The sequence below is a fragment of the Sylvia atricapilla genome, chromosome 18 (assembly GCF_009819655.1).
Source record: "Sylvia atricapilla isolate bSylAtr1 chromosome 18, bSylAtr1.pri, whole genome shotgun sequence".
Lineage (NCBI taxonomy): Eukaryota > Metazoa > Chordata > Aves > Passeriformes > Sylviidae > Sylvia > Sylvia atricapilla.
In genome coordinates, this window is record NC_089157.1 from 745604 (window position 1) to 764875 (window position 19272).

At 61.5% G+C, this 19272-nt stretch overlaps 1 protein-coding gene across 2 annotated transcripts in view; it reads right to left on the bottom strand.

Annotated features, from left to right (window-relative positions):
- Positions 1 to 4558: 4558 nt before the first annotated feature.
- Positions 4559 to 19272, bottom strand: part of PIK3R5 (phosphoinositide-3-kinase regulatory subunit 5) — a 45094-nt gene continuing 30380 nt past the window's right edge. The window contains exons 6-19 of one of the 2 annotated variants that reach the window (XM_066331852.1): positions 16817 to 16886; positions 16154 to 16328; positions 15074 to 15227; positions 14624 to 14707; positions 13223 to 13985; positions 12999 to 13149; positions 12773 to 12898; positions 12442 to 12567; positions 11426 to 11519; positions 10217 to 10293; positions 9620 to 9713; positions 8340 to 8422; positions 8062 to 8171; positions 4559 to 7040 (exon numbers count right to left, since the gene is read on the bottom strand). In XM_066331852.1, coding sequence (XP_066187949.1) covers positions 6899 to 7040; positions 8062 to 8171; positions 8340 to 8422; positions 9620 to 9713; positions 10217 to 10293; positions 11426 to 11519; positions 12442 to 12567; positions 12773 to 12898; positions 12999 to 13149; positions 13223 to 13985; positions 14624 to 14707; positions 15074 to 15227; positions 16154 to 16328; positions 16817 to 16886 — 2249 coding nt within the window. In that variant the 3' untranslated portion in view covers positions 4559 to 6898. Of the gene's footprint in view, positions 7041 to 8061; positions 8175 to 8339; positions 8423 to 9619; positions 9714 to 10216; positions 10294 to 11425; positions 11520 to 12441; positions 12568 to 12772; positions 12899 to 12998; positions 13150 to 13222; positions 13986 to 14623; positions 14708 to 15073; positions 15228 to 16153; positions 16329 to 16816; positions 16887 to 19272 lie in introns of both variants that reach the window. The other variant, XM_066331851.1, reaches the window with a different exon arrangement.

Here is a 19272-nt window from a genome sequence, read left to right on the forward strand (position 1 = left end):
GCCCGTTCCAGGCGCGGTGTTTGTGCCCCAGCCAGCGCCTCCCGCCCGCAGCATCTCCCACATCTGCTTTAGCTCAGAGCCCCGGCCCCTCCCGCCGCTGCCAGCTCGGGCTGCAGCCCGGCCAGGGCCGGCCGGCCCCTCTGGAATGTGCTCCTGGAGCCCTTGGATGGTCCTGGAGCAGGTCTGGCCGTGCTCTGCAGGGTGTCGGTGTCACCTGTGGGAGTCAGGGCCCCCGGCCCAGGCTGCCCAGAGCCCCGGCGGTGCCCCGGGATCTGTTTGCAGGTTGGCAGCAGCCCGGGCTGGCACACGGCAGCGCACAGCCCAAATATGGAGATGAGCGCTGCTCCCTGAGCGCTGTGCGGCACGGTGGGACGAGCCGGCCTCTGCTGGAGCCCCGTGTGCCGCAGGGCTGTGCCCCAGGTGTGTGCCGCAGGGCTGGAGCCCCGTGTGCCGCAGGGCTGTGCCCCAGGTGTGTGCCGCAGGGCTGGAGCCCCGTGTGCCGCAGGGCTGTGCCCCGGGTGTGTGCCCCGGGTGTGTGCCCCGGGTGTGTCCCCAGGTGTGTCCCCAGGGCTGTGCCACAGGGCTGTGCCCCAGGGCTGGGCCCCGGGTGTGTGCCCCGGGTGTGTCCCGGGTGTGTCCCGAAGGCGTGTCCCCGGGTGTGTGCCCAGGTGTGTGGGCCAGGCTCTCCGGGCACAGAGCCCAGGGCAGCCCCTGCCACGGCCAGAGCTGTCCCCTCCTGTGGCCAGGGCCGTGCTGGATCAGCCCCTCGCCCCACCCCGTACCTCGAGCGGGGTCAGGGGCCGAGCTTTGCTGGAGGGGAAGGGGAAGAAGGGGGGGTTTGGGGAAGAAAAATGTTCTGGAGGGAGCGTGGGAGCTGCAGCTGACGCTGCATCACTTCCCATTTCTCTGGCACGAGGAAAAGCTGCAGGTACCGCTCTGTACCTGGCTCCAAAAACAACCTCCTTCCTTCCTGAGCGGGGCGGAACGGCGGGAGGAGGCGGCCCGGGCTCTCGGCATCCCCCGCCGTCAATTCCCTCTCGCGGCGCTGGTGCCGAGGGCTGCATCCCGTTCCCCAGCGCCGCCCGGAGCCGCCCCGCGGGCAGGAAGGCTCCGGGAACAGCGGAGGCAAGGAAAACATCCTCCTTTTCCCCGGCCTGGGCTCCCTCCCGGCCCCGCGGGACACACACGGAGGCCGGCTGTCCCTGCCAGCGTCACAAAGGTTTGGGGTGTCACCGCTCGGTAGTTCACTGTCCCGTGCCCGTCCCCTGCCCTGCTGTCACCTCAGCAGCAGTGTCCCACCGTGCGAGAGCTGTGGCACGGGCAGGACGTGCCACCGTCTCCTGTTTTCCATGCAAATCCCAGAGGGAAGAGGGCTCGGCAGGGCCGGGCTGAGCCGCACGCTTTGCATGGGACGGGAGAGGTGCCGGGGCTGCTCCTGCTTTGCTGCTCCTGCCAGGGCCGGGGTCCCACCTGCCCCGGGGATTTGCATTCCCCTCCCAGCCGGTGGCGGCAGCCCCAAGCCTTCTCCATCCCGTTTTGCCCTAGAACTGGGCTCTGTGCCCCCGCACAGCGCAGGGGGAGGCCGGAGAGCTCCTCGGGCACTGCCCATAGCACACACCGCTCATTGCCGCCCAGTCTGCCATCCCAACACAAAGTCCATCACACCCCAGGGCCCTGCCGGCAGCCTTCAGCCTCACCCCAGCCCTTCCCCTGCTGCCTTCGCCATCTCCCAGAGCACCACTCACCGACTCTGGGGTCACATTTCCTCCTGGCTGCCCATGGAAGGGGGAGGAAGACGCTGGTTCCCCGTATTTTCTGACGTCATTAAACACCAAAGTACAGCTGCCAGAAACCCTCAGAGCAGCACAGGGAACTGCCACATCCCCCAGATAACATCAGCTCCTGGCCACAGAGAGAGGAAGAGCCAGGTATGACCCTGCTCACACAAAGCCTTCAGTCAGAAAACTGGGCGGGGGGGGGGAATAAAAAAAAGGAAGAACCAAAGTGAAGCAGAAAAAGAAGCTCTTGTGTGGCAGGCCAGGGACAAACCAGCTCTTTGTCCCTCTAAATACTGTGCTCTGGGATTTACAGGTATTTTGGAGCCCTGCCTGTGCATAGGTGGGGTGCAGAGAGGTTTTGAACCAGCTGGAATCTCCTTCACATGGAAAAATTCTGTCTCCTGAAGTGATCTGATACTCCGACGGCTGGAGCCCCTCTGGGGGCAGGCTGGGAGAGCTGGGGGTGCTCACCTGGAGAGGGGAAGGCTCTGGGGAGAGCTCAGAGCGCCTGCCAGGGCCTGAAGGGGCTCCAGGAGAGCTGCAGAGGGACTGGGGACAAGGGCTGGAGGGACAGGACCCAGGGAATGGCTTCCCACTGCCCAGGGCAGGGCTGGATGGGATCTGGGGCAGGAATTGTTCCCTGGCAGGGTGGGCAGGGCTGGCACAGGGTGCCCAGAGCAGCTGGGGCTGCCCCTGGATCCCTGGCAGTGCCAAGGCCAGGCTGGACACTGGGGTTGGAGCAGCCTGGGACAGTGGGAGGTGTCCCTGCCCATGGCAGAGGGGTGGCACTGGAGGGGCTCTGAGGTCCCTCCCAACCCGACCCAGTCGGGGATTCAATGAAGCACAAAAAGCTCACCTGAAGCACCAGTTCCCGAGGGGGTTTCCTGCCTGGAGAGGACCTTGGTGCCCAGGACGGGGCTGTCCTGCCATGGCAGCAGCCACAGCTCCCTCTGCTCCGCGGGTCCCGCTGCCACCTGCGCCCTGCCGGGAGTGGCCGCTCCTGGCCGAGGTGACACCGCTGTGACACCCGCATGGGGCTGGCTCCCTCCTGGGGCTCACACTCCGGCCCCTCAGAGCCCGTGGTGGCCACTCAGCTGCCACCAGCGCCCCTGGGGCTGTCACTAACAGCGCCCGGGTGCCAGTGGCAGTGCCCGGGTGGCAGTGCCTGGTTAGCGGTGGCGGTGCCCCGGTGCCAGTGCCCGGGTGGCAGTGCCCTGGTGGCGGTGCCCGGGTGGCGGTGGCAGTGCCCCGGTGGCAGTGGCAGTGCCCGGGTGGCAGTGGCAGTGCCCAGGTGGCGGTGCCCGGGTGGCGGTGGCAGTGCCCGGGTGGCGGTGGTAGTGCCCGGGTGGCAGTGCCCGGGTGGCAGTGCCCGGGTGGCGGTGGCAGTGCCCGGGTGGCGGTGGCAGTGTCCCGGTGGCAATGTCCCGGTGGCAGTGCCCGGGTGGCAGTGGCAGTGCCCCGGTGGCAGTGTCCCAGTGGCAGTGCCCGGGTGGCGGTGTCCCGGTGGCAGTGGCAGTGTCCCGGTGGCAGTGCCCCGGTGGCAGTGTCCCAGTGGCAGTGCCCAGGTGGCGGTGGCAGTGCCCGGGTGGCGGTGGCAGTGCCCCGGTGGCAGTGTCCCAGTGGCAGTGCCCGGGTGGCGGTGTCCCGGTGGCAGTGCCCCGGTGGCAGTGTCCCGGTGGCAGTGTCCCGGTGGCAGTGCCCGGGTGGCGGTGTCCCGGTGGCAGTGCCCCGGTGGCAGTGTCCCGGTGGCAGTGTCCCGGTGGCAGTGGCAGTGTCCCGGTGGCAGTGTCCCGGTGGCAGTGCCCGGGTGGCGGTGTCCCGGTGGCAGTGCCCCGGTGGCAGTGTCCCGGTGGCAGTGTCCCGGTGGCAGTGGCAGTGTCCCGGTGGCAGTGTCCCGGTGGCAGTGCCCGGGTGGCGGTGTCCCGGTGGCAGTGGCAGTGGCCGGCGGGCCCGGGGCTGTTTCTCCTCCTCCCCCGCTCGGTTCCCGTCCCGGCCGTGGCCCGAGGAGCCGGGCATTGCCCCTCCTGCCCCGGCGGCTGCTCGGGGCTGCGCCGCTTTCCCCGGCTTCATTTCCCGTCCTTCCGGGGCCGCCCTGAGGGCGAAGCTCTGGGTTCCCAGGGGAGCAGAGGGGGTCGGCCAAAGCCAGAGGAGCTGTCCCAGCCCCGCTCCCGTCCTGCAGGGAAAGGTGCCCCCGGCACACGGCCAAAGGCAGCCGCGGGTGATTTCCTCACGGCTGGGAAGGAACAGGTCACAAACCAAACACGTTTGATGCTGCGGTTCTATTTTCTACCCCGGCCTTCAGCCCAGATCTATTTTTATTTCTGTTCCAGCAAATATAGAAGATGAGGAGATCTGGAAAGCCAAGCTGAGTTTGGTGGCGTTGAATGTGCCTTTTTCATTTCTCTAAACTGAGTCATCTCCAACCCTTCTTAACTTTTTTTTTTTTTCTTAAAAAACCATGCTAAGGAGATAAAAATATTATATTAATTTATCATATCAATTTCTGCTGCTGGGCAGCATCTCAGGATGCCCTGTGAGGGTGGAAAATACAACTTATTTGATAAAGACCATGCAGGTTCTACCTGCAGGTTAAGCCCAGGTTACCCACCTGTGAGCAGGAGACTTATGAGCAGGAAAAATCCCAGTGCTGTGGTGGAATTGTCTTGTGCCAATCACTCTCTGAGCCTTTTTCCTGCTCCCAGGTCATCCTGGGGAGATGTGGAGCCTCCTCCCATGCCTCCCACCCACCCAGGAACTTCTTGACCCAATTACTGCTCCTGTACTGGAAATAAACCAACTTTTAATATTTTACAATTACTTTAAAAGTTCTCTGCACAGTATTTTACAGGTCAGCACAGACTTTACACAGATTTGCTGAGGCTACACAAATGTACAAAGACAACCCCAAAGAACCCCGGAATTCTTTCATTTCCAGAAAGCATCAGAGATCAAAACCTTGTAAGGCCCTGGAGTTTGTGCTTGGTTTTCTCCATGGGAAGGAAATTCTCTTTCCCAGGATTGCCGAGGGCCAATTGAACCCAGAGGGATTTATGTCCTGGCATGGATTTAGCCACGGATACCAAGATCCCAAAGAGCAGAGTTTGACAGGATAAGGTGCTGGTTTAAAGCCCTGAACATAAAAAAATCACCTGCCAAATTCCCACTGGAGAGAACACACCACAAACCTGGCTGGGGGAGGAAAAGTCAGTGAGAAAACCTTTTCCAAGTGCATGGGGAGAGCCACTAAAACCTGATTCTGACCCCTTGAGCCTATTGGGCTTAAAACAGTGATGGAGAGGAGTGCCCAGGCACGAGGAGGGGACAGCCCAGCAGGGCTGGCACTGCCAGGGAGTCCCTGCCAAGGATGGGCTGTGCTCCATGCCCTTGAAGAAGCTGGATCCTTGTTGGGAGACCAACCAGGCTCTGCCCTGGAGTGTGGCCAGGGCTCCTGCCCGTGCCCAAGGGATGCTTCACCCCCTGAAGGGGCTTTCCCTGGATCCCCAGGGCAGCAGCAGCTTGGGGTGGAGGATTCCAGCAGGAGGGGGAAGAGCAGAGCCCTCAGGAGTGAGGGCATATCTCAGATTTCCTCACCTCTGGCCCTGGCAGGAGCTGCACCCAGAGCTGCTGAGGGCACCAGGGAGCACCTTGGGGACCAGGCCAGGCTGTCCCCAGCAATGGCACAGTGGGAGCAGAAGGTGCCCTGCAGCCAGCAGAGCCACCAGCAGAGCCAGGGCACAGGAAGGATCCCCCAAAACTTCAGGGAAACATTTCCTGGGGGAATCCAGCACACACAGACCTCACCCCACTCCTCGGAGCCACCTGAAGCCCCCAGGAGCCCTGGCCCTTTCCCTGGCAGGTTGTACCTCAAGTGACACTGCTTCTGTGCCAACAACCCCTGGGGACAGTGCTGAGAGTCACCAGGTCCTGTTTGCTGGATCAGTGGGACCCCCTGGACTGACCCCTCTGTGGCTGAGCCCTGCAGCCCCCAGCAGGGTCAGGGGCCCTTCCAGACACATCCAGGGCACACAGAACCTTGGCATCAAGCTTGAGGCTGCTGCAGGCAGTGAGCTCTCGTGCTGCCAGCACTGACACAATCCCCAGAAACCACCCAGAAACAGCCCGAGGCCTTTCCAGTCCTATTGCTTTGCTCATGGGGTCAGGATACCCCTAAATATCCTTAATTATTGCACCTTTCCGGACCCACAGCCTTGCAGAGAGGGGGAAGAGGTCAGAATGTTTGTGGGGGAGGGTCTCAAATCCTGCTGTCACCTGCAGGTGTCACTGGGCGGGTTTGGTGCTGGATCCTTCTCCAAGTGTGACTCTGCAGGTGGATCTGAGGCAATCCTGGAGCTTTCCCCAGCACTTCCCTCCCTGCTGCGAGCCCAGCACGGGCCCCGGTGGATTTCCAGCACCCACGGAGGGCCCAGCCCTGGGCTGGCTCTGCACACAGCGCTGGAGCAGGATGCAAGTCCAGGGGCTGGACAGGGAGTACAGCTCAGTGCTGGAATCTTGCAGGAATGGGGAAATCCTCTCCTGGACGCACAGGAAATACAGGGAGGGCCTATTGCACTCTGTTCCCTGGGACACAGCCAGCCCCCGCTGCAGGATCCCTGCTCTGCTTCCCTGCAGGACCTCCAGAGGGGGAGGGAAACTTTGGGAAACCTCTCCCCATCCCAAAAAACTGCCCTGAGCATCCTCAACCTGCCACACCAGGACACGGGCTGCTATTCACCAACTGAATGGGATCTGCAATTCCCACAGACATCTGGCACCACTGAGCCAAGGACATTCCTTTTCCCAGATAATTTCCCACTGGCACCATTTGCCAGCAGGGGCTATCCCTGTCCTTGCCCTGCCCTCCCACCCAGGCGTTGGCACGGCAGATCCACAGGGAGATCTCCAGGAACCGCCCTCCTCCCCTTGCTGGGAATCCCCGAGACACCAGAGCACAACGATCCCATGTCCTGAGGAGGGGCCAAGCCTGGAGCAGGAGCAGCTCAGCCACCACAGCGCCTCTGCGGCTGCAGGGGCTCGTGGCCAGGCAGGGCTGGGTGTCCTCTTCCTCCTCCTGAGCCTGGATGGGTGTGGGACGGAGCCTGGTCTGGAGGGACACGGCTCCTCTAGGGCAGCGCCCCGCTGAAGGTGGCAATGGGCAAACACAGCAGGGAGTGGAGCTCGGAGGGGTCCTGGGGAGGCACTGGGGACCCTCTGGGTGCCAGGGGGGCACTGTCCCGGGGCTTGTAGCACGCGGAGATCTCACACCTGCAGGGGAACACGGGGAAACAACCTCGGGGTGAGGTGTGGGCTGAGAACCCTCAGGGGCAGCGGGAACGGGGCTGGGAACCCAGAGGGAATGGGGCTGGGAACCCAACGGGAACGGGGCTGGGAACCCAACGGGAATGGGGCTGGGAACCCAACGGGAACGGGGCTGAGAACCCAGAGGGAACGGGGCTGGGAACCCAGAGGGAACGGGACTGAGAACCCAGAGGGAACGGGGCTGGGAACCCAACGGGAACGGGGCTGGGAACCCAACGGGAACGGGGCTGGGAACCCAACGGGAATGGGGCTGGGAACCCAGAGGGAACGGAACTGAGAACCCAGAGGGAACGGGACTGAGAACCCAGAGGGAACGGGGCTGGGAACCCAGAGGGAACGGGGCTGGGAACCCAACGGGAACGGGGCTGGGAACCCAACGGGAACGGGGCTGGGAACCCAACGGGAACGGGGCTGGGAACCCAGAGGGAACGGGGCTGGGAACCCAGAGGGAACGGGGCTGGGAACCCAACGGGAACGGGGCTGGGAACCCAACGGGAACGGGGCTGGGAACCCAATGGGAACGGGGCTGGGAACCCGAGGGAACGGGGCTGGGAACCCAACGGGAACGGGGCTGAGAACCCAGAGGGAACGGGGCTGAGAACCCGAGGGAACGGGGCTGGGAACCCGAGGGAACGGGGCTGGGAACCCGAGGGAACGGGGCTGGGAACCCAGAGGGAACGGGGCTGGGAACCCAGAGGGAACGGGGCTGGGAACCCAGCGGGAACGGGGCTGAGAACCCAGAGGGAACGGGACTGGGAACCCAGAGGGAACGGGGCTGGGAACCCAGAGGGAACGGGGCTGGGAACCCAGAGGGAACGGGGCTGGGAACCCAGAGGGAACGGGGCTGGAAACCCGAGGGAATGGAAATGGGGCTGCAAACTCAGCAGGAATGGGGCTGCAAATCCCACCCACAGCTCAGGGACAGGTCAGGATGCCCCACCCCAGGAGCTCTGGCTGCAGTCCCCACCTGGTTACACTCTGCAGGATCTTCTGCTCATCCTGGTCCAGGCACACGGCGAAGGAGGACTGGACCCCGATGATCTGGACCTTGTCCACTTTGATCTGGGACACGCTGATCTGCTGAAAGGAAAGGCTGGAGTGAGGGAGCTGCTGCCCCAGCACATTCCCCAGGGGCAGCACCCAAGGGATCCCCCAAGGAGCTGCTCTCTCCAGCCCTGCTCCTCTGGCCGCTGGGCCAGGCCCACCTCATCTCCCCAAATGTGAAAGCTCCGGGACTGGAGTTACCTGATTGAAACTCTTCTTGGATTTGGAGTTCTGCCTCTTGACCACCTCGGTCACGGTTAAGTTGAGACATTCTGTCTTGGAGGCTGCAACAGGAGGAAACTGCCGTGACCTTGGGCTCTGCTGGGAACACCAGAGGTCCCTGCACCTCTCAGAGCACCCCAGAGCTGGAGCTGCAGCAGGAGCCCACTGCTGGGGGAATGCAGAGCATCCTGCTAAATGCCCTCTGTAATTGCAGCCCGGCTGCTTTCCAAACACAGCAGCAGAGAACGCTGAAGCACCCTGGGCTGCAAACGGGAGCAAAAGCATCGCCCATCAGCGTGAGAAAAGCCCGACTGCCCTGAGCCCATCTGGAGGCCTCTGCTCGTGCCTGGAATTACAGTGACATCCCGTGGTCAAAAGCAGCGGAGCCAAGGGGATCCGATTCCTCATTCGTGGAGAGGTTTCTCCCCAGGGAGGAGCTGAGGGCAGCCCCGATGGAAACCCTGACCTAGAGCACCAACATCCAACTCAACACTCAGAGGGGGTGAGAAACCCTTTCCTGTTTTTTCTCCCCGGATGGGCTGCAGGGTTCCATGGAGGGACAGTGCAGAGCTCCACGTGCAGGGATGTCTCCTGTTTGGCACACCAGCCTCCCCCTCATTATCCTGCTGACAAACACTTGCCGGGCACACGAGGAAAAAGCACCTAAAGCCCCTCAGTCTCCTCAGAACTGGATGTGTCTGATGGCCAAACCAGCAGCTCTTAAACAAGAACAAACCGAATACACACATAGACCACAAGCCTTGGAGCTGTTCAAAGGCTCACAGCTCGATTAATTGGAAACCTGATTAGAAAAAAAAAGGTTTCTGAGGCCAAGGCAGGTGACCAGGAGCTGTGTCTGAGCTGAGCAGAAGCTTGGGAAGGGCTGCGTGTGAGGCAGGGCTGCTGTGGGTGCACCATGAGCACCTGGCCCTTGCTCCTGCTTCATCTGGAGTTTTAGCTGCTGCTCCTCCTTGCGAAACAAGCGTTGTGCTGGAAAGCATCAGCCCCCAGTGGGGCTGAGCCAGCCCAGCCCTGTCCCCAGGGGGGTTTGGGCCAGTGGGACAGGACACGTCCCTTGTCCCCGCTGAGGTGCTGAGGATTGGCACACACCCGAGGACTGCAGCACAGCTGAGGCAGCACCAGGAGCCTCCCGGGGGTCTCCTGAATTCTCAGCTCCCCCAGTGGCCCCAGATCCTCTCCGTTCCCTCGCTTCCCCGGGGCCTCCCACCCTTCCCTGGGCACGGGACCCCTGCACCCACCGAGCTCCTCGTGCCTCCTGCAGGCCTTGCTGAGGTTCACGGAGGTGCAGACCTTCTCCACGTCATTCCAGTGACTCCTGCCACTGGCAGCTGTCTGCAGGCACCAGCCACAGCCCAGGGGAGAGAAGCACACCACCATTCAGCTTGGAAAAGGTCAAGTCCAACCCTAAATCTAACCCTGCCAAGTCCTTAAGCACCAACCCTGCATCTTTTAAGCGATGGTGACTCCACCACTGCCTCAGTGGGCAGCTGTGCTGGGGCTGGAAAACCCTTTCAGTGTAGAAATAGTCTCTAATATCCATTCTAAACTTCCTGTGGTGCAGCTCGAGGCTGCTCCCTCTCCTCTTGTCCCTGTTCCCTGGGAGCAGATCCCAAATTCCCCCCGGCTGTCCCCTCCTGGCAGGGAGTTGTGCAGAGCCACAAGGTCCCCCCTGAGCTCCTTTTCTCCAGGCTGAGCCCCTTCCCCAGCTCCCTCAGCCCCTCCTGGGGCTCCAGCCCCTTCCCCAGCTCTGTTCCCTGCCCTGGACACGCTCCAGCCCCTCAGTGTCCCAGAGCTGTCCCCAGCACTGGAGGTGCCCCAGCAGTGCCAGCACAGACCTTGCTGTACGCAATCTGTAGTGTCAGTGGGATTGCTTCCCTGTCCCCGTCTATGCCCAGCCTTTTGCTGCCTGGACCTGCAGGAAACAAGGAACAAACGTCACACGGAGGGGTTTTATCCCCAGCCTTCCCCGGCTGCTGATGCAGCAGCACACCCAGGACCAGCAGAAAGGGGAAAAGGCCTCGCTGAGCACAGCTCTGGGGAAAACAAAAAACAAAAACAAGAAAAACCAAAACAAAAAAAAAAAGAGAGAGAGACAGAAAAGGTGACTTTAAAAGCTGCAGAAAGCAAAGAATGCAGAGAGGAATTACAACACAAAAAGACAAAACCCCCTGCAGTGGCTCTGGCTGAGCCCGTGCAGAGGGGTCAGAGCTCCAGGGAAAACACAGAGCAATAACGGGCCCGGGGCTCTCCCTGCTCCTGTTTGGTCAGGCACATCTCTGCCCACATTAAATCAGCCCTGAAACGCCAAAGGGAGCACGTGGATTTGGCACTGGTGGTTTCATGAGCTGGAGGGGAAAAGGTCTTTGCCCAAGCCCGATTTTGGGGGAGCAGGGTGGACACATCTCACAGGGGGGCATTTTGTGGGCTCTGCTTCAAAGGACAAGTTGGCTGAAGCCGTTGGTTAAAGCCATGAAGGACGTGCCGAGGTGCAGTTTTGGGGACCGGCCATGAGGTGTCTGTGTGAGCTGCGCTTCACCAGAGCACCCCGACCCGGGAGGAACTGCAGCCAGATGTGCCTGCCGCTGCTCCTGCTCCCTTAAGATCACCAATGTTAGAAATTCAGAACGTAAAAGTACCAAAAATTAAACGCAGAAGGCTCCAAGCACACATACACCGGTCTGGCTTTGCCCGGTAAAATAAGGGGACGAAAAGAGGGATTTATCAAAGATGCTCCTGGTCAAAGCACAAAGAGAAAGCAGCAAAAAGGAAAGATTAGGAGCTGCTGCCTTTGGCAGGTGCTGAGGAGAGGAAGGAAACGGGCTTGGAGGTGGTTTATTGTAAATCCATTCTAGAATTAGGAGCAGCACAAACAATCGGGCATTGCCACGGTTTCACTCCACAGGGAATACAGAACTGGGATGTTTCCCCCCCAAACCAGTGAAGAGCTGTCTGGATCCTGGCTCAGACAGCTCCTGCAGCCCAGATTTCCCCTCCCCTCCCCTCAGCCCCCCAGGGCAGCCGGGGCTGCAGGAGCAGTGACAGACCTGAGGCCTTGATGGCCCTCGTGGCTGCTGAGTGGCCCAGCTCCAGGGAGTGGATGAAGACCTCAGTCCTCTTCTCCCCCCCGATGAAGGTGAGCTGCCAGGGGACAAGAGAGGACACGTGGGGGTGAGGGGACCCAGCCTGGCCAGGAGCCTTCACCCCTCCCAGGCCCTAGGGGATGGGGCAGTTTGGGAAAACCCTTCCATGTTGTCAAAGCGCCTGTCAGCAGTGCACCTGCCTTTAGCTGGATTTCAGACTGCTAAATCTAAAGTCCTAAATAACTAGGATTATTGGTTCTAATAATAACCCTAAATAACCAAAATATTTGGTCATAAATATTGTTATCTTGAATAATATTTCTATTATTAAATAATATTCTATTTATATGTAGTAATATAAATATAAATAACCCTAAATAACCCAAACCTCTCATTTTCACTTAAAACTCCACTCCTAATGGGAGGAAAAAAAAAAAAAAAAAAAAAAAAAAAAAAAAAAAAAAAAAAAAAAACCACAATGACCCAACAGCAGAGTGTGGGAATTGCTTTGGGAGCACAAATCCTACGCAGCTCTGCTCAGCAAGCCCTGCTGCAGCTGGCCCCAGCCCCAAAGCAGGGACTGCAGCCCCAAACGGAACCACACCAGCCCCAGGCACGCAGCAGGGTGGGGACCACTCCCCTCACGGAGGGGCTGCGTTTGGGAAGCAGAGCTCTGGAGAGATTCCAGCGCTGTGCAAAACCCGGCAGCACCGGCAGGCACTGCTCTGTGCCACGGGGAGAGGTGCTGAGGTGGGAAACTGCTCCGCTGGGATGGGATTCCATGGGCTGGGCAGGAGCTGCTCTCAGTCCCCGAGCCACGAGCATCAGCCAGGGCACCACGCCCACCCGGGGAATAAAGGGGACACCCAGGGGACCGAGCTGTGCCTCAGCAGCACCTGGTGGCTGTGCCACCCCTCCCGTGTCCCACAGGCAGCTGGTGGCCGGTGGCCGGGCAGGGCCAGCCCCTCTCCCCCGCCCACCTCGGTGTGGTAGAGCTGCAGCAGCACGGGGCGCGTGGCGAAGCGGCAGTAGTAGAGGATCATGTCGGCCAGGATGGGCAGCTGCTCCTGGGCCTCCTCCTGGGGCTCAGCCTCGGGCTTGGCACTCTGGGGTGGCAGAAAAGAGATGGGGGAGGTGGCACCTCCAGCCACAACTGCCCACCCCAGCCCACTGGGGATGGGAACCTCCTGCTGACCACCGGGAGCTCCGTGCGCGTCCCGTGTCCCTGCGGCACAGCAGGAGGTTCTCCGAACATCTCCGCAGCTCCCCGGGGAAGGGGCACGCCCCGCCCTGCCCGCGGCACACACACACCTGGCACAGGACGTCCATGGGCAGCTTCATCAGCCCCAGGACGTTGCGCTCGTACCAGGGGTCCAGCAGGCCGATGTAGTGGGAGATGTCGTTGGTGCTGCCCTCCATCCCGGCCACCGAGGGGTCCTGAAACCGGACACGGGGGTCACCCCGAGGGTCCCCGGGGTGCAGAGCCTGGCCCGGGCCCAGCGGAGCCCCGCCGACACCGCGGGGAGGGGACACCCACCTGCGCCCGGGCCGGGGGGTCCCCCAGGGACGGCGAGGGGTGATGATGCGTCTGCGGGGTGGACGGAGGCGCGCAGCTCCTCTTCACGGGCACGTAGAAAAAGAGCAGCCTGAAGTACCGTGTCAGCGAGGGGCAGGAGCTCTCCTTGAGCCTGGGGAGGCGCAGAGGAGCTGAGCGGAGGGTCCCGGCGGGGCTGGCACCGAGCCGCCGCCGGCCGGGCTCACCTGAGGTCGCTGTAGGCGCGGGCCACCTTGCCCGAGATGCGGTCCGAGCCGAACACCACCACGCGCAGCGTGCCCACCTTGGCGTCCTCGTCGCAGCTGAGGAAGGGGCGGCGGGGGAGCCCCAGGGGGCGGGGGGCGAGCGGGGCCGGTCCCAGCTGGCCCGGGCCGTGCTGCGGCAGCGAGAGCGCGCGGCGGGAGCGCGCGGGGACGCGCGGCTGCGCCGGGGACGCGCACAGGCTCTCGGCGCGCCGCAGCGACAGCGACAGCGAGCACGGCCCCGAGCAGTCCCGCAGCTCCCGGCGCAGCACCAGCTGCTGGCTCTTGCTCTTGAAGAGTTTGTAGAGCCTGTTGGTCAGCGACTGGCGGTGCCTGGGGGCCGGCCGCTCCGCCCGCAGCTCCGGCCGGCCCGCAGTCTCCAGCGAGCTCTCGTCGCTGTCCTCGGCGTAGCCGCTGTCCATGCAGTCCTTCAGGCTGGACACGAACGACTTGAGCGATTTCTTGGAGACCACGGTCAGCTCCGAGATGGACTCCTTAGAGGAGGTGAAGAGGGACACCCGCGAGGGCTTGGAGCCCTCCTCGGACAGCGCGGAGTACACAGAGTCACTGGAGATGGCACAGAGAGGGGACAGCAGCGAGTCCTGCTCGGGGGAGCCGCTGTCGGTCTCCACATCCTCCTCCTCATCATCGTCATCTTCCTCCTCGTTCTCCGAGGCCAGGGGCTCGGCAATGCTGCACTCCTTGCTGAGGACATCGTTGAGGATGTCTGGAAGCAACCAGAGGGAGAAGGTGTCTGCCACGGGCTCCAGCAGAGCCACTGCAAACGTGGGGACCCCACACAGCCCTGCCGGTCGTGGCCAAAGTTCTTCTCCATCCTGCTGTCAAGCAAGGAGCTGGAAACCCTCTCCACAGTGTCTCCAGATTTCCACAAAAAGCTCGGTTTCAAGGCAAAGAAAATCGTGTTTTGCTCCTGGAGGTTCTGTCTGGGCTCTCAAAAGACAAACCCCAGCTGGGCTTTTGCTTCCTTCCCACCCAGCCTGCAGCACATCCTCACGTCTGAGCCGGGTTTAACCAGAGGGCAGGAGCACAGCCAAGCCTTTGGCTGAGGAAACCCCACAGTGCCCCAGGAGAAAGCCAAAGCCAAACCCCACAGTGCCCCGGGAGAAAGCCGAGCCTCTGGCTGACCAAGCCCCACAGTGCCCCGCCGTGCCCCGCTGTCCCCTTTGCCCTGCAAACCCGGGCCAGAGCTCTGCCCCGTCTCGCTGGGGCCGGCAGGGAAGGGACACGGAGCCTTCCCAAGAACAGACAGGGTCCTTCCAGGAATGGGGAAGCTGCCCCAGCTCAGCACAAGAGGAACCTTCGACTTCTCTCCAGCCGCTGAGGGCTCAGGCGGGCCCCACTCACCGAAGTTGTCCTGGTCCCAGCTGTAGGTGTAGCAGCGGGCGGGCGGCAGGGGGATGGGCTGCAGCTTGCGGGGCTGGGCCTCGCCTGGGGGGAGAGGAGGGACAGCAGCTGGTTTGCGGGGACCCCAGTGCCAGCCCTGCCAGCGCTGCTGGCCTGGGAAGGGACCCCCCAGCCCCTGCTGTCCTCAGCTGCAGGCGGTGACACTGGGACACTTCACACCTGCACAGCCACCTGATGTCACAGGTTTGTGATTTAACGCTTTCATCTCACCCTTGGGCTGTTCCGAGGCCGGACAGCCCGTCTGGGCGCAGTTTCACTGAACCCACTCGCGGCTCACGGCGCGGTTATTGAGCACACCCGGGGCCGGGGCTGTTTTACCGTGGCACCGGGCTGAGGCTCTGCAGGGGCAGAGGCGGCAGGACAGGCCGGCAGAGGACGGGCGATGCTCACCTGCCGCGGAGGGGAAGGAGGCGGCCCCGGCGAGGTCTCGCAGCACGGTCTGGAGGCGCTCCCGGGCCAGCGCCGGGTCGCTGCTGGCCGCCGCCGCCTCCTGAGCATCGGCAGCGCTGGCGTAGAGCTCCGAGAGCTCCTCCAGGGGCTTGGACTGCGGGGCAGAGCCAGGGGACACGGTCAGGGCGTCCCTCCACTGGGGCAACACACGGGCGGCATCACCGACGGCGGGACCCTCCCCCCTCCCCTCAATCCCCCCACAGCTTTTCCGAAGAAAGTAAAAAATGGCTTTGAATAAAAACACCCCAGGGGTTTTCTTTTTTTTTTTTTTTTTTTTTTTTTTTTTTTTTTTTTTTTTTTCCTCTCCCTCGAGTGTTTCTCTGGCCAAACACTTTTGCCGATTTTCAAATCTGAGGGCCCTTCCTCTCACCGCTTTGGGATGGGGAAGTATAGGAATAGGGGTCAAAATCCAGCCTGTCATTTCTTTCTAGTGCAGCTCACAAGCAATTTGTAACTTCCCACGTGAAGTTGTTTTGAGAATGAGAAGTCCCTTTAACACAACAATCTATTCTGAGGGTGAAAAACAAATGCACCTGTAATAACAAGGGATTTGTCCCATGAGAATCAGTAAAGAAAATGTGTGAACAATCCAAGAATAAATAGATTTGATGGACAAGTGAAATACCTTTTACTGACCAATAGATTAATTAACAAGAAAGCTGCTAACCAATTAAAGTTGCCCGTGAGGTTTGTAAAAACTCTACAAAAGACAGCATGGGGCCAAAATAAAGAGAAGCTTTCTGAACTTTTATGGGGTCACTCTATTTGCCACGGCCACCCTTACAATGACAGGAAAGGAGTGACAGGGTCAAAGGGGACTGAGCCCTCTGCACACACTCCACAAAACACTTCACACCTCAGGCCTAATCCAAGAAGGGAAAAATGCGGTTTTTTTCCCTCCAAGAAGCACCACCAAGCCTCTTTTCCTCTGCCAAGCCAGCCCTGTTGTGGGTAGGAGCCCCAGCAGCCGAGTGCACTGCACCTCCCCTGGCAGCCCGGGTGTGCTCTGCCCCAGCCCACCTTGAGCAGGAGCTGCAGCCGGTCCAGGTCGCAGCAGGTGCCGAAGTTGGCCTGGTAGAGGTGCTGGAGCAGCAGCACCAGCGTGGAGTGCTGCGGGGGCTCGCTGGAGCTCAGCCTCTGGGCGATGGACAGGAACTCGCTCTGCACCTCCGAGCGGTTCAGCAGCAGCACCGTCCTGGGGACAGGGACACGGGTCAGGCCGGGACACTGACCCACACGGGCCTCACCGGACACGAGGGAACCCGAAACATCTCCCTCCTGAAAGGTGCAGCCCTGAGGAGAAGCTTTCAGGATGTTTTCCCAGCCTCATTTCCCTGTTTACAAATGAGGACGGCAGGGAAGGTTCAAAGGTGCCAAGTCTGACTGCTCAGAGCTTTCTCTCCTTGCTGCACTGGGGCTGGGACGGACTCACTTCTGCCTCCTCTTGGGGTGCTGGCTCCCAAAATCACGGACAGCATTTCCCAGCTGAGCTGAGCTCAGCAGCCCCCTGGGGAGGAGACTCTGCCTTGCCCACAGCTGCAGCCCTGCAGGGGCACTGGCACGCCCACAGAGCCTGTCACAGCTCTCCTCACCCTTCCCACAGCTCAGCCCCGTCCTGGGGGACGCTGCCAGCCCGTGGGGATGCCACAGGCCGCCCCCAGCAGTGCCCGGGGCCACACTTACACCGTGGAGCTCTGGTAGTTCTTCACAGGCAGCCCCTGCTCCGTCCTCACCAGCCTCTGGAACGTGATCCCTGGGGAGAGAGCAGAGCAGTGAGGCACAGAACCCCTGCAGGCTGCTCTGCCCCCCTGGGCAGCCTTGGGCCCTCAGAGCCCCCCGGGACAGCCCTGAGCTGGCTCGGCCCCCACCCAGGACAGCCCTGAGCTCTCAGAGCCCCTGCCTGGAGGAGGAATGGCAGCACGAGGCGTCTTCATGGGGACAAGCCACAGCCACCGTGTGTGGGACCTGCCCAGGAACTGAGGATGAGTCCAGGGGAACTCAGGCTGTGAAGGGTAAAACCCCAGAGGGATGGGAAACCACCCACAGGAGGGGACAGGAGACCTGCTCCAGCCCCAGTCCCTCCCGCCCCGCTGCTCATGCGGGATGGGAATTCCATGGGTGACACTTCCCAGTTTCTCCTACTTGTATCAGCCCCAGGCCTGGATGTCCCCCAGGGCACTGCCACCTCCCCTCCTACAGGGAGGGAGCCCTGGCTGATGCAGCAGGAGAGAGGCTGAGTGGGCAGCCACAGCCTGGGTGTCACCCCGGGACTGTCCCCAGGACACCAAGTGACATCCAAGGGGTGCCAACAGCAGAGCCCTGTCACCCCAGTCAGCAGGACGGGGACACAGCTTGGGAAAACCTGATGGCCTCAGCAAGATCCAGCCCTGATCCATGCAGGGAAGCACATCCCACCCAGCCCAGCACCCTCGGGGGCCCACGCTGGCCCTCACAGGTCACAGCAGGCAGCACCGGCCCCTCCTGTGGAGCCTCCAGCCCCGGGGTGCAGACCAAAGCTGTTGTGCCCTGGCAAATATTGACAGCGGCTCGTTCCCCATTAATCTTTACCCTCATCTCAATAAAAAGCTTTGGCCTCAGCCCCACAGCAGGTCAGGGGCAAGCCTAGAACAGCCTGAAAAGTCCTGGCAGCTGAGCAGCAGGGGACATCATCCTCACTGCTTCTGGAGAGGGATTCCCAAAGCCAGCAGCGTTTCCCCAAACCAAAATCCCAAAACGGCAGGGAATCCCAAAACCAGAATCCCAAAACCAGAATCCCAAAACCAGAATCCCAGAACCAGAATCCCAGAACCAGAATCCTAAAAGCAGAGGGATGGGCCAGCACCCCCCACACAGCATCTTTGGCAGGGGAGCAAACCCTCTCTGCTGTGGGAGGGAAAAGCTCTTGGGCCCCCCTGACACAGCCCGGGGCACTGGGGGTGGCACAGGAGCGGGATGCAGCCCCCACCTGGAGCTTCCCAGAGGGGTGGGCAGCACAGCCCTGACCTGGGCACAGCAAGAAGTGACCAGGAGGGGGCTGGGGAGCCCCACAAGTGTCCCCATGTCCCCGCAGCTCTGAGATGAGGCTGGACACAGCCAGACCCTGCCTGGTGGCCATGGCATTGGTGCTGGGAGTAAAGCAGCCAGTCCACAGCTCCCACTGCACCAGGCAAGGGGAAAAAAGATGATTTTTTTTTAATCTTTTTGTTCCTTTGAAAGCATCTTTCATCCCATCCCCGAGTCCCCATCTCACAGGAATGCTGCCCTGACAGAGACCCCACGTTTCACATCCCCCAAAGCACCTTCCCAGGCTGAGGGGGTGGGGAACACCCCCAGCCACAGCCACATCCCCCTCCCGGGCCTCCCAAACCTTGCCCAGGATTAAACACGGGCTGCAATGTGCTCTGTGTGATAACAGCTCTTCAAAAGCCCCCAAAAGGCAGGGAGATTAGGAAAAAAAAAAAAAAAAAAGGCTTTGAGAAATAATTGGAAGAGCTGCTCCAGTGGGAACCACAGGACATGCACAAGGAGTCCCTAATTAAGAGGAGCACTGGTGCTGCCCGTGCCTGTGCCCAGAGCTGGGTCACAAGGAGTGTCTGGGCTGCAGAGAACAATCCCGGGCGTGGAAATCTCCATGGAAGAGCAGGCTCCGAGGGGCTCCAGCCCCCCTGATGCCCATGACTGGCCCTGCTGTTGTCCCCCCACACAAAGGGCAGGCTGTGGGGGAGCTCTGCTGGGGAGGAGACCCTCCAGCCTGAAAACCGGCCAGGAAATGGTTACCCGTGGGGCTAATTGCCTCTGGGGCACGGCTGGGACAGCCTGGGCACACACGGGACCCACCAGCAGCACCCCCGTGCCCTGCTCCTCCCCAGGAAGCCTGTGCTGGACCACCCGGGAGTGCCACCCTGAGGGAGCAGGGCCCTGAGGCCGGGAAAAGCCGGGCTTTGGGATGGACACTGCACTCCCAGGACCCAGGAGGGAAGGGGGGAACGAGCCAGGAGCAGCAGGGGGACAAACCCCAGGGCAGGGCTGGGTTTGGTGCTGGCAGAGCCCAGGGCTGGATTTGGCACTGCCAGAGCCCGGTTTGTCCCTGGCAGAGCCCGGTTCGGTGCTGGCACAGCCTGGTTCGGTACAGGCACAGC